This window comes from Giraffa tippelskirchi, chromosome 5, assembly GCF_054371585.1.
Source record: "Giraffa tippelskirchi isolate mGirTip1 chromosome 5, T2T-mGirTip1v1.2.pri, whole genome shotgun sequence".
NCBI classification, from domain to species: domain Eukaryota; kingdom Metazoa; phylum Chordata; class Mammalia; order Artiodactyla; family Giraffidae; genus Giraffa; species Giraffa tippelskirchi.
Genome location: NC_137279.1, coordinates 51,322,522 through 51,337,227, shown reverse-complemented (window position 1 = coordinate 51,337,227; position 14,706 = coordinate 51,322,522). Strand labels below are relative to the sequence as shown.

The 14,706-nt window shown below is 36.0% G+C and overlaps 1 protein-coding gene across 20 annotated transcripts in view; it reads right to left on the bottom strand.

Annotated features, from left to right (window-relative positions):
- The window catches only part of NVL (nuclear VCP like), a 92,132-nt gene that overhangs the window by 47,627 nt on the left and 29,799 nt on the right, over positions 1-14,706 (bottom strand). For 13 of the 20 annotated variants that reach the window (XM_081491586.1, XM_081491581.1, XM_081491593.1 and 10 more), the window contains 5 exons: positions 13,230-13,494; positions 11,563-11,781; positions 8,875-8,979; positions 5,048-5,110; positions 1,426-1,545 (listed from right to left, as the gene is read on the bottom strand). In XM_081491586.1, coding sequence (XP_081347712.1) covers positions 1,426-1,545; positions 5,048-5,110; positions 8,875-8,979; positions 11,563-11,781; positions 13,230-13,494 — 772 coding nt within the window. The remainder of the gene's footprint in view (positions 1-1,425; positions 1,546-5,047; positions 5,111-8,874; positions 8,980-11,562; positions 11,782-13,229; positions 13,495-14,706) is intronic. The other 7 variants (XM_081491579.1, XM_081491577.1, XM_081491585.1 and 4 more) reach the window with 1 other exon arrangement.

Sequence of the window (14,706 nt, the reverse complement as noted above, 5' to 3'; positions counted from 1 at the left end):
ATGATTTGCCTGGTAGGCATGTATTCTGTGTAACTTCCCTGGTGGCTCAGACGGGAAAGCGTCTGCCTACAATGTGGGAGACCCGGGTTCAATCCCTGGGTCGGGAAGATCTCCTGGAGAAGGAAATGGCAACCCACTCCAATATTCTTGCCTGGAAAATCCCATGGTCAGAGAAGCCTGGTGGGCTACAGTCCATGGGGTCCCAAAGAGTCAGACACGACTGAGCGACTTCACTTTCACTTTTCACTTTTTAACATTACAGAAAAAGTTCCAGACCACAAATGCTAAACACTCAGCTGTCAGTAGAAGTAACCTCCAAGAATAACAGGGAGGAGAACAGGAAGAAAGATTTGACTCTCTTTATAGGCTGTCAATGAACACGGGATTTAATTCATAACGAAGGAGAAGGGAGTAAGAAGTAAAATTCAGAGCATGGCATGCCTCCACCAGCTGGACATAATGTGTAGGGTTTTGCCCGGGGATGCACACTAGGTTTTGGAGTGTGACAGCTGGCAAGAGTTCCTTGGAAGGATCTCTGCCCTGGCCACTCACATCACTATCAGAGATAAGACTGTAATAAAAGATTTTCTGCAATAGTGCTGACTACTAGGTGAAGAAACAAAACTGCTATGATATCAAGCACACTTATCCTAGTCAAGTTTTGTTTCTGCAACTTTTGAACGCTTTGGGGAATTTTAAGCAAAATGAGGCACCTAATGAATGTTTCACAACCTAAGAACACACATAGAATAACTATTTGAAGATAAGTCACAAGAGAAATACAATCACTTCCTTAATCATCTTGTAATAAATGTACTTACGGACACAGCTTCTGCTATTCTCTTCAAAAGGTTATATATTTTTTTATATTATGCTTCACTATTCTTCCAACTCTTTTATAACAGTATTCCTGAGAACTGTTTCTGGGCATGTTTTGTACTGAAATCTCTAAGAACAGTACTCACAGTAGTAATGCAAGTGGTATTTAATGCAGATCAATTTATATCTTCCCCGGATAGAAACGGTGCTGAGTCTTAAAGCATATTATCTGACCCTACTTGGAGCACATGATGTCTTAAATTATATTTTCTACTGTTTCAGGAACCCTGAAAAGAATCCTCAGATTACAAGGTAAGCTATCCAGAACTAACATAATTCCCATTCCCAACAACACACTTGTGTCAAACGGTATGAGAAAGCAAAATAATACACAGGAAAACAAAATGAATACAGAGACTAATAAAAATAAAACTGTTATCCTTAGGCCGTTTTCAAATTACTAGGTTTCTTCACTTAAATAATCTCAGCATTCTCAAGGAATGACTTTATAAAACAACTATTTGAACTCTACATAACTTTACAAGAAGTTAAAAAAGGTTTATGGTGCTTCAAAAAACTCGGTAATCACTGAACTATGATACCTACCTCTCGGGCTGATCTTCGAGGGCATAAGGCATCCACTTCATCAAAGAATATCACACAGGGTGCTGAGTTCTTGGCTCGTTGAAAAACCTGTCGCACAGCACGCTCACTCTCACCAACATACTGACCATACACAGAAAGGAAATAAAATGTAGAAACAATTCAACTTTGGTGTTTGGGCCAAATTATAGTAATACTAGTTTTAAATGACATGTATATATCAGAGTTCAGAAAGCATTAGGTCAAACCACAGGCAATGGCTGACAATTTAACCATTCTGACCTATAAAAATAGTCAGTTTTATGTGGTTCAACTACATAAAATTAGCTCTTATTTAAACTTACTATAATTTCCTCATTTATAAAATGAAGACTAAATAGAATGTAAGGTCTCTTCTAGGTCAAGAAAAATTCCACATTTCGATGGCATTTTTGAACTGATCAAAGCTTTATGCATATAAAATACCCAGCAGATATTTTCATTAATTCAACAGTATTTTAAATGCAAAGAGGACAACTTACTGTTCTATTGTTGTTTCTATATAGGTCATCTTGCTAAAGGAAGAACTAATGATGGTAATATAGCATCACAGGAGGCAAATTAAGCCAGCTAGATATCTAGCAGGTTTCATAAATGCATACTGTATGGTAAAATCAAAATACAAAGCAATTCACAGGCAGCTATAACATTAGAACTAACTAAAATAAAAAGTTATATGTAAAACAGTTTCACTTTTAGCTAGGCACAAAAAATTATTTGTGTAAAATTTCAACCTAGCTAACTAAGAAAAGCCTTTTTTCTAATACTGCTAAATAAGACAGAATCTGAAAATATCTTTACAACGTCAATTATACCATAAAGTATCTTTTATATTACTGTATGACTATATGGCCAAATGAAAGTAATTAAGGCACAGAAGACATCAGAGATGACAGCAATTAAAGTACTTCTATTTTCTATTTGAGTAGATCTTCTTTTCTGCAGATCTGTCCTATACCTTTCATTGTACTTTTCCTTATTCTGCTTCTCTCACATGACCTGCTTTTCCAATCTACCTCAACACAGTTCTTGCAGTCTAAAAGATCAATCATCTTTCTTCCCATCACTCTCTCATCTCTTATAGCAACTCCTACTGTTATAATTTCTAAGCTATTCTACAATACCTTCACCATGTTACAACCTAAGTCCTTGGAAAGCAGAAGCCATGACCATTTCAAATTTTTCTGTAACATCCTGAACAGTGTACAAATACAGTAGACCAATTCAGTTTCCTGAAAAAATCTAAATTAACAAAAATCAAATTTGGAATGCTGAACCAAAACATTCAGTAGATATTTTTAAATTATTATCATTTTAAACTAATTGATTTTGGCTGCACTGGGTCTTTGTTGCTGCACATTGACATGTATATAATGCTCAACTTAAACATCTATCAAGAAAAAAACCTGAGTTTTTATTTTTTTTAATTTCTAATTGGAAGATAATAATTGCTTTACAATACTATGCTGATTTCTGCCACACATCAACATGAATCAGCCATAGGTATACATATTTCCCCTCCCTCTTGAACCTTCCTCCTATCTCCTAATCCATGCCATCCCTCTAGGTTGAAACAGAGTTAAGTTTTTAAAACTGTGGTTATAGTCATTCAATAGACTACTACACATAAAACTAATAACTAGAGGCAAATATATCAACAAAGAGAAATATTATAATGTTTAACAAAAATAACAAAATCAAGTTATAAAAGAACACATACCATTTATAAAAAGTGGCTTTGTTTTTATCATTTATAAAAGGAGTTCCAAACATACAATCAAAGTAGACATAATAATGTAATGAATCCCAAATACCTCCATCTCCCAGCTTCATAATTATCAACACAATTCATGATCAGTTTTATTTCATCTAAATCCTGTCCACTTTCTTTCTACTTGTTATTTCGATGGAAGGCGCAGACATCATAACTTTATTTGTAAATATTTTACTACCTCTAAAAGATAGTGGTTTTAACATTAACTACATGACTACCACACATAAAAGTTATTTTCTTTTTTTTTGATAATTTTATTTATTTTTTTTTACTTTTAAAAAAAAATTAATTTATTTATTTTGTTGGAGGCTAATTACTTTACAATATTGTTGTGGTTTTTGCCATACATTGACATGAATCAGCCATGAGTTTACATGTGTTCACCATCCTGAACCCCCCTCCCACATCCCTCCCCATCCCATCCCTCTGGGTCATCCCATTGCACCAGCCCTGAGCACCTGTCTCATGCATCAAACCTGGACTGGTGTTCTATTTCACATATGATAATATACAAGTTTCAATGCTATTCTCACAGATCTTCCCACCCTCACCTTCTCCCACAGAATCCATAAGACTGTTCTATGCATCTGTGTCTCTTTTTCTGTCTCGTATATAGGGTTATTGTTACCAATCTTTCAAATTCCATATATATGCATTAGTATACTGTATTGGTGTCTTTCTTTCTGGCTTACTTCACTCTGTATAAGGGGCTCCAGTTTCATCCATCTCAATAGAACTGATTCAAATGTATTCTTTTTAATGGCTGAGTAATATTTCATTGTGTATATGTACCACGGCTTTCTTATCCATTCGTCTGCTGATGCACATCTAGGTTGCTTCCATGTCCTGGCTATTATAAACAGTGCTGCAATGAACATTGGGGTACACGTGTCTCTTTCAATTCTGGTTTCCTCAGTGTGTATGCCCAGCAGTGGGATTGCTGGGTCATATGGCAGTTCTATTCCCAGTTTTTTAAGGAATCTCCACATTGTTCTCCATAGTGGCTGTACTAGTTTGCATTCCCACCAACAGTGTAAGAGGGTTCCCTTTTCTCCACAACCAAAAGTTATTTTCTTAATTTAGGGATAAACATATAATATATATAGCAAATGTAAAAAGTGCACTGTTTAAACAAATGACACCATTTTCATTTCTTCTTTCTTTGAATATTATGGAATGGCATTTTTACTTTTCATAGGCATAAACAGGAAATAAGAAATTCAAAGTCTCAAACTTGACATACAAACTGCTTAAATGCAGAAAGAAGTTATTATATAGTAAATACTTCAGTGATTTCTTTCCCTTAAAGTATTTTTATTTATTAATCCTTAACTCATCTGAGCTACACAACAAGAGAACAAGGAAAGCAGATTAGAAGTCTGATGACTCAGATTCAAATGTCAGCTCCACTAACCCCAAGCTGTTGGGCTCTGGCCAAGTTCTACAATCTCTCAAAACTTAAGTTTCCTCCTCTGTGAATCAAGGCAACAATAATATGTACCTCACAGGGTTGTTGAAGAATAATACATGTAAAGTGCTTGACAAATTCGGAGTTAACACTTTAAAATGTTGACTATTTTGATTATTTCCATTTTGCTGGTAAAAAAATTTAGGCTCAGATGTTAACAAACTTAATTAAGAAAGCATTTATACACAGTGAACAGTACAGCAAAGCAAAGCTCAATCTCTTCACTCCTAATGCAGTGATTTCACCAAAATACCACGACTATTTCAACAATTTGAGGACCCTATAATCTGAATGACCATTACTTTTCCTAATAAAACATAATAGCTAATGCCACAGTAACTTACCATGTTTAGTAATTCAGGGCCCTTGACAGATATAAAATTTAACCCAGACTCATTTGCAACAGCCTATAAGAGAAAAAAGACACAAATAAGACAAATATACAATAAAATACTAATAATGTGTGATAATGCAAGGAATTTTTGAGGTTTACCTCTATTTCCCCCTTTTCATAGCTGCCTCTTTCTCATTAGGAGGAGAATAGACAAATGGGAATAAAAAGAAAATCAATACTTTTCACAAATTACTCAGACAAAAAATCAGATGGAAATGACCGGAAACATTTATGTAAATGTTTTGTTTGCATAAATGGGGCATATGTAAGCATATTTGAAACCTGAGCTTAGAATCCTAGTAAAATCATAATCTCAATGGGCACAAATGCCCAGCCCAATAAAAGCAATCAATCACTCACTCATTTATAATCCAAAATTCAAAAGCATCAATATCGGTTCTTTATGGTACTTCAGTCAGTTCAGTTGCTCAGTCGTCTCCTACTCTTTGCAACCTCATGGACTGTAGCACGCTAGGCCTCCCTGTCATCACCAACTCCCGAGTTTACTCAAACTCATGTCCATTGAGTCGGTGGTGTCATCCAACCATCTCATCCTTTGTCGTCCCCTTCTCTTCCTGCCTTCAATCTTTCACAGCATCAGGGTCTTTTCCAATGACTCAGTTATTTGCTACAGGTGGCTAAAGTATTGGAGTTTCAGCTTCAGAATCAGTCCCTCCGATGATATTAAGGACTGATTTCCTTTAGGATGGACTGGTTGGATCTCCTTGCAGTCCATGGGATGCTCAAGAGTCTTCTCCAAAACAACAATTCAAAAGCATCAATTCTTCGGCACTCAGCTTTCTTTATAGTCCAACTCTCACATCCATACATGACTACAGGAAAAACCATAGCTTCGACTACATGGACTTTTGTTGGCAAAGGAATGTCTCTACTTTTTAATATGCTGTCTAGGTTGGTCATAACTTTTGTTCCAAGGAGCAAGCGTCTTTTAATTTCATGGCTGCACTCACCATCTGCAGTGATTATGGAGCCCAAGAAAACAAAGTCTCTCACTGTTTCCATTGTTTCCCCATCTATTTGCCATGAAGTGATGGGACTAGATGCCATGATCTTCATTTCTGAATGCTGACCTTTTCTGTCCTTTATGGTACTTACAGATTATTTTTTAATAAAGATTAAGCTGTATGGCTTAAAGCCAAAGATAGCAACAAAGCAGAAATATATGGTGATACATTTAGAAGAATCCAAAAACTACACTGTGAATGCAGATGAAATGTAAATAAAATCACTCAAAACTTCAAAATGATCAGGAAATAAAGTTCCTTCCTATGTTTAAAACTTGATATCTGAGCTCAAGATTTGTGTTCAACACACTCCTCAGCATCTCCACTTGGATCTTTTAAAAAAATTTTCCACTTGGATCTTAAAGGAATTTCAAGTCTGTCATTTCCAAAGCAAGACTCTTGAATCTCCTCTAACTCTCCAAACCCCATACCCCAAATTCTTTTCCCCCTCATCTCAGTAAATACATTTTCTAAGCCAAAGCCACGGTGTCTCCCCTTGATCTCTTGTTAGATCAGTGAACCCATTTGGACGTTCTACTGGCTCTAATGCTAAAATGTAGGTGAGTCTGTCACTTCCTATTTGTCCACTATGCCATCACCTTCATCCACACCATGGCCTATTGTCTGAACATGCAAAAAACCCAGATCAAACCAAACCCCCAAAACCCTAACTAGCTTCCTTTCCCTCTTGCCTTCCTCCAGTCCATTTTCCCACTTAACTGTCAAGGAATTCTTAAAAATGTAAATAAGAGGGGAGGGATGAATTGGGAGATTGCGACTGACATACACACAATATCATATATAACATGAGTAACTAATAGGAACCTGAGGTACAAATATAACCAATTCAAAAACAAACATGACAAGGCACCCAGGCCAGGGACCTGCATCAACCCAGTGAATCCACATATTAGCTTGCAGGACCTTCCTTCTGGCTACAGTTTTCTAAAACTGTTGCGAAAAAAATGCAGACGAACAACCCCCTCCTTTGTTCTCATCTGCCTCCTTTGCTCCCAAACTCCTTTACAGCAATGCTGTATAAAAGTACTAGAAGCATTAAGCAAGAAAATTTAATGATATAAGTAAAAATAAGTTTAAAAAATTTTACATGTATACACACACACACACACACACACACACGAGCAAATGGCACTGTGGATATTTGGTATTTACTGAGGAGCCACAAATTATTTGGCTGCTGTGAAACTTACTAAAAATGCCATTAATTTTATATTTTGATTCTATAATTTTATTTTTAATCAATTAATTTATTTTTGCCATCAATGTTAATTTGTTTACAAGTAATCGAAATGTTTTTAAAAGGTGATAGGGTTAAGTAAATTATAGATGGAATATTATACAGACTAAAAACCATGACTAATGTAAGTTACAAATAACAAAAATGGCTCTAGTAAGCTTGATTACAAAGGGAAGGTACGAATCACAAAAGACTGAGAAAACTGCCCAGATGATTAGTGGGGGCAGGGGGGAAGCCATAAAACTTAAAAAGTGTCAAAAATATGATTAACAAAATAAGAAGGCCCAAAACACTGATAAACTACAAACATAACAAATCTTACTATATGAAGAGTGACTATAAGAAAATCACATGTATGTCAGTAGGAAAACAAAGGATATGAACCAACAATTCATCAAGAAAAAAGCCAATAAAACACTATTTTTAAAAGCCCACTAGTAATTTTTAAAACATAACTTAAAACCTGGAAGATAACCATGTTTACCTATAAGACTGTCAAATATTAAAAATAGTGTCAACGGCTATTGCTAATTCAGGGTGCTGGGGAAATGGATACTCATACTCTACTGAAAGGAGCGACACTGGCACAGACTTCTTAGGAGACACTCTGGTAATGGATCAAATGTACCTGGTAGCAAATTATTTTGATGGAGTGGTAATGGATCAAAACCTTTAAACGCATGCATTCTTTTCATTAAAAAAATATTCAGGAATGCACTCTATTAAAATTACCCATCAAAGTACAAAAATGTCAGCACAAGGCTGTTTCATGCAGTGTTGTTTACACAAGGGACCATTTCATGAATTATAGAGCATCTGTATGGCAGAATACTATGCAGGTATTAAAAACACTAATGTTTATCTGTATATATTGACATGGGAAGAGTTCAAGAAGTGTTGCTAAGTGAGAAATCCATGTTTAAAAATCTTATAGTTGTACATATATGCGTAAAAGTTATGTATGTTATCTTGATATGTAAGTGGAGAATAACATCTGGAAGGACTAACAACAAAATGAAATTATTAGCAGGCAAGAGAGAGAGGATTATAAGTAATGCTTTCCCCTTTTGTTTATCTATTTTTTCTATTAATACTGTCAAAAACTACATTTTCAAAATAACAACTGCAATAAGGAATGCAGAAAAAAATACTTTACTTATAAATAATAACTATACCAAGACAGGAAACAAACTTAGCTACAAACTACAACTATGTGATGATGCTCATTAAAACGACTATAATAGAATATATAATTTCTGTTAAATCAATGGGGTTTGGTATATTAAAAATTTTCTTTTCCAAATTTTCAATGATATATCTTTTGTAATTCAAATAAAAGTGGGAAACTTTCATGAAGAAAATTTTCTAGTCTTTCCAAAATGAACTTCTAATAGAAACTATGCAAAAATCTCCCACTATAACATTTAAAGTTGAATTCATATTACCCTAACTGGTAGTAAGAAACAAAATACATGCGACTGATTTATTCTATACCTTTGCGAGCAGAGTTTTCCCACAGCCAGGAGGACCAGCCAAGAGGACTCCAGCTGGAGTCACCAAGCCAAGAGCTTTGAACTGATCTGGGTTACGTATTGGTGCCTGGAAAACACAATCCCAACATCGACCTGTTACAAATGTCCACTTTATATGCATATTCAAATTAATTCTATCATCTATGCATATTCAAATTATTAACACTGATGTGAGGCCTGAAGAGAAGAACAGAGCATAGCACAGAGTGCTTCCCTCTGTTTCCAGCATGAGGTAAAGGGCGATAAATTTAAAATCCTTGCTCTTGAAAAATTTATACTTAAATGTAAGTTCTGGGAACATTTTAGATACAGTGTTTCAACATTTTAAACTCGGAAATTTTTAGAAAATGTCTCCAGATTTCCAGGCTATAAAAATTTTACGCACTGCCCCCTTTTAAGAAATCAGAAGCAGCAGTACTCCATGTAGTCAACAGCAGGAGATACCTGTTCACTACCATCTCCATGCATTTTCTTTTAATATTTACACACCTCTAAGGGAATATTTCATCCGAAGATGGGCACAATAAAGGACAGAAATGGTATGGACCTAACAGAAGCAGAAGAGATTAAGAAGAGGTGGCAAGAATACACAGAAGAACTATACAAAAAAGATCTTTACAACCCAGATAATCACAATGGTGTGATCACTCACCTAGAGCCAGACATCCTGCAATGCAAAGTCAAGTTGGCCTTAAAAAGCATCACTACAAACAAAGCTAGTAGAGATGATAGAATTCCAGTGGAGCTATTTCAAATCCTAAAAGATGATGCTGTGAAAGTGCTGCACTCAATATGTCACCAATTTGGAAAACTCAGCAGTGGCCACAGGACTGGAAAAGGTCAGTTTTCATTCCAATCCCTAAGAAAGGCAATGCCAAAGAATGCTCAAACTACCGCACAATTGCACTCATCTCACACAATAGCAAAGTAATGCTCAAAATTCTCCAAGCCAGGGTTCACCAATACATGAACCATGAACTTCCGAATGTTCAAGCTGGATTTAGAAAAGGCAGAGGAACCAGAGATCATATTGCCAACATTCGGTGGATCATCAAAAAAGCAAGAGAGTTCCAGAAAAACATCTGCTTTATTGACTATGCCAAAGCCTTAAACTGTGTGGATCACAACAAACTGTAGAAAATTCTGAAAATGATGGGAATACCAGACCACCTGACCTGCCTCCTGAGAAATCTGTATGCAGGTCAAGAAGCAACAGTTAGAACTGGACATGGAACAATAGACTGGTTCCAAATTGGGAAAGGAGTATGTCAAGGCCGTATATTGTCACCCTGCTCATTTAACTTATATGCAGAGTACATCATGAGAAATGCTGGGCTGGATGAAACACAAGCTGGAATCAAGATTGCTGGGAGAAATATCAATAACCTCAGATATGCAGATAACACCACCCTTACGGGAGAAAGTAAAGAAGAACTAAAGAGCCTCATGATGAAAGTGAAAGAGGAGAGTGAAAAAGGTGGCATAAAATTCAACATTCAGAAAACGAAGATCATGGCATCCAGTCCCATCACTTCATGGCACACAGATGGGAAACAATGGAAACAGTGACAGACTTTATTTTGGGGGGCTCCAAAATCACTGCAGACGGTGAGTACAGCCATGAAATTAGAAGACACTTGCTTCTTGGAAGAAAAGCTATGACCAACCTAGACAGCATATTAAAAAGCAGAGACATTACTTTGCCAACAAAGGTCTGTCTAGTCAAGGCTATGGTTTTTCCAGTAGTCATGTATGGATGTGAGAGTTGGACTATAAAGAAAACTGAGCACTGAAAAATTTATGCTTTTGCCCTATGGTGTTGGAGAAGACTCTTGAGTGTCCCGTGGACTGCAAGGAGATCCAACCAGTCCATCCTAAAGGAAATCAGTCCTGAATACTCATTGGAAGGACTGATGCTGAAACTGAAACTCCAATACTTGTGCCACCTGATGCAAAGAACTGACTCATTTGAAAAGACCCTGATGCTGGGAAAGATTGAAGGCAAAACAGAGAAGGGGATGACAGAGGAGGAGATGGTTGGATAGCATCATTGACTCAATGGACATGAGTCTGAGCAAACTGGGAGTTGGTGATAGACAGGGAAGCCTGGCGTGCTGCAGTCCATGGGGTCGCAAAGAGTCGGACATGACTGAGCGACCAAACTGAACTGAAATGGATTGGAAATCATTAATGAACCATGAAGGAGCATGAAAGTGGAAAAGAGTAAATAAAAATTAACCAAAAGTTTCATGGGCACTAAAAATGTTTTGATCCCAATGAGTGTGATTGAGCTCAGACAGTATTTCTCAAATAATTTATTCTTGATTGAATCCTAAATCTTTTTCTCTTTAAACCTCAGTGCCATAGAATTCAAACACAACCAAAAGAGTAAATATAAAACGAATCGCAGAAGAATGAAAAGCCATCATTGGGTTGTTACAATAATATTATAAATAATAATTATTATATTACTGTATTATCATACAATAATAATTATATTATTAAGATATTATTATGTAATAATAATATTACAAGAGAACCTATCACAGAAAGTATATCATCATGCCAATTTAGACATATAACCCAGTACACATGCATGGCTGTTTAGGCATCACACACACCAACAACAGTTAGTGGCAGAAACACCTACCAATATTGCCATGGTGAGCTCTTCTCTAATGTCTTCCAGGGCACCAATATCTGCCCATGTCACATTAGGGACAGTGGCAAAGCCCTCCCTTTTGGCAGAGGGTTGGACAGAGGACAGAGCAACAATGAAATCATTCAACTCAATGCACAGTCCTTTAAGCTGCTCCTCTGAGAGGGGATCTTGGTTCCTTAGCAACCCCAGCAGCCTTTGCAATTCTTCCTTAAAGGAAACAAATGAGGGAAAAACTGAAAAACCACAAAGCTTGTTGAAAAAGTTACTGTTTACACTTTTAAATATTCTTAGTGTAACATTTCTGTAAGGTATATAAACCTCTATACATTTTAATAATTTTCATTGATATAGGTCATTTCTTTTGCTCTGATTTAGCCAAGAAAAGATATATCAACTATTAACAAAGATAAGAAGAATAATTTTTATATACTACACTAGGGCATGAGCAATTGGTAAATATTCATTTCAACAACCACGCATTTCCAATTTTCACTTTTTACATATTCAAGAAACAGTTGAATTTTGATAAAATTAAAGTTACTCTGGTGGCAGTATGATTTCATAATATGGTTCTTTGATGATTTATCAACTAAACAGAAAGCAGGCAATTTTCCTAGTACTAATGAATCTTGAACTTCAAAGGCAGATTTCTTGCTCTTTGAGGAATATGAAAAGAACAGGTATAAAAAGTAACCTAATAATTCAATTAATAAAATCCTAATTCACACGCACTATTATAAAAGGAATAAGTCTATTATTATTCTTAAGAGATATTCTTGTGGTTCCAAATGAGTAAAGAAGAAACAAATAATTTGAAAACCAAAGACCTGGATCTAAGCCCCTGTTCTGGAAAGTAGAGGCCACATGGCCTCAGGCAAGTCACCATCTCTTAAGCTTCATTTCTTTGACTATAAAATGGGTACAGGAACGATATTTATTTGACAAAGTTATATGGATCAAATTATATAAAATCCCCCTGTTCAAGCTATAAAATGCTATATAAATGTTATATTGAGTTTTCATGACTCACAAGACTCAAAATTTTAACAGATCTTAGATAATAAACATCCCTCTCACATTCCTAGCACTGTCCCCTAGTTGAAGTTAGGGCCAAGGATATGGTTATGTCAGCAGACTATTTTAGTCTGCCTAACAAAAGATAACCTGGAATTATAACCAAATGTCAATGTTATCACAGGAGTTGACAAATTTTCTGGAAAGAATTAGAGAGTAAACACCAGAGACTTTGTGAGTTGTGCAGTCTCTGTGTACAGACACCTATGGGAATCCTGCTGTCACATATGAAAACAGAAAAAGACTCTACATCAATAAATGAGTATGGCTATGCTCCAATACAATTTTAATTTACAAAAACAGGAGGTAAGCAGGTGGGTCACAGCGTGCCACAGTGCGTCAACCCCTGCTCTAGACTTCATAATCATTATTACAAAGGGAATTTATTTGGAATCAACTGGAAAAAGTAAAACAACTCGTAGTTCTGAAATTTTACATATACTGGGTATAACAAGTATTTTAAAGACACAGTGCCAGTGAAACAGAAAATCACGAACTCCAACTACACTGACACCTGCCTGCTTTTAAGATGAACACATATTAGAAACATTCAAAAGACAGTTTAAGGTCATTTAAGGTACCTGTATAGAAAGCACCTGTGTTTTAGAAGTGGGTTCAGTTCCAGTCCTTTCTTCCAGGTCTCCTTCAGAGGGCGAAGCTTCAGTCTCAGGATTTGTCTTGTGCTGCTCCTGCAGCTTCATTAAGACCCTGTTGACTGCACACATGGCTGCCTCTCGGCAGAGTGCCATCAGGTCAGCACCAACGAAGCCGGGCGTGAGGTGTGCTAAGTGACGAAAATGAAAAGTTTCAGGAAGTCTTAGTTTTCTGCACAAAGTTTGAAGTATTCTGTGGAAAAGACAAGGAAAAGAAATTGAGTCTCCTAAACTACTAGTAAAAATAAGTCACCAAATATATTTATGGGGACTCCCCTGGTGGTTCAGAGGTTAAAATCTGCCTTGCAGTGCAAGGGACATGGATTTGATCCCTGGTTGGGGAACTAACATCCCACATGCTACGGAGCAACTAAGTCCCCACGCCGTGAGTACTGAGCCCCCCCGCCACAACTAGAGAGTCCGTGCACCAAAACAATAAAGATCTCACGTGACACAATGAAGATATTGAGTATTGCAGCTAAGACTCGACACAGCCAAATATTAAAACTATATATATTTATGGAAGTCCTTCTTCTCTGTCAACAGTATTATAACGGACACAGTTTAAGATCAAACAGTTCACTTAACAGACATAAGATCAAACAGTTCACTTATTCAACAAATGCTAACTCTCCAATATATATCCCACCTTATTCTATTAGGGATTAAGATATAAATATCTGCTGTATTAGAAAATAGAATAAAAAAATAGGTTTTTAAAAAATATTCTGCCTTTAAGAGTTTGACAGTATTACAGAAAAAATAAGATAAATGATTTATAAGAATATAAGGTAAATTCTTTTAGAGTAAATTAAATGGACATCTGCCAGAAATAAAAAAGCTTCTAAACTCAAACCATTAGCTTTATTCATCAAGAAAAGTTATGTTGATACAAACTTTAATACCCAGTCCTATATGAGGACAGTTATTTCTCCAACTTCATCTTTATTTACTGTTGATCCCCTGTATTGCATATGTGAGAAACTTTACTCAACTCAGCTGGCATGATGGTATGTGTCAATGAAATGTGGACTTCTGGATAATATTATCACTAAAGGAATACTTAAAATAATTTCTGGTAACACTGAACAAAATTTAAAAATAGTAAAGATATTCTGGACAAAAGGTCTGATCCCAGAGCACTTCACTTTGAACGTCAGCTCTGCCACTCTGTGTTACTTCATTTCTGTGCTTTGGTTTTCTCATCTGTTAAATATATATTATAATAGCACTTAATCATAGGGGTGTTAGGTGAATATATGCAAAGGTCCCAGAACATTGGCTGATGCATAGAAAGTTCCCAATAAATGTTCATTATTATTAGATATTGTGATATTATACATTAACCTGGACAAAATAATATGTTGTGAAATTTTCAAATTTGTAAGAGAAACTAATAGTTTAA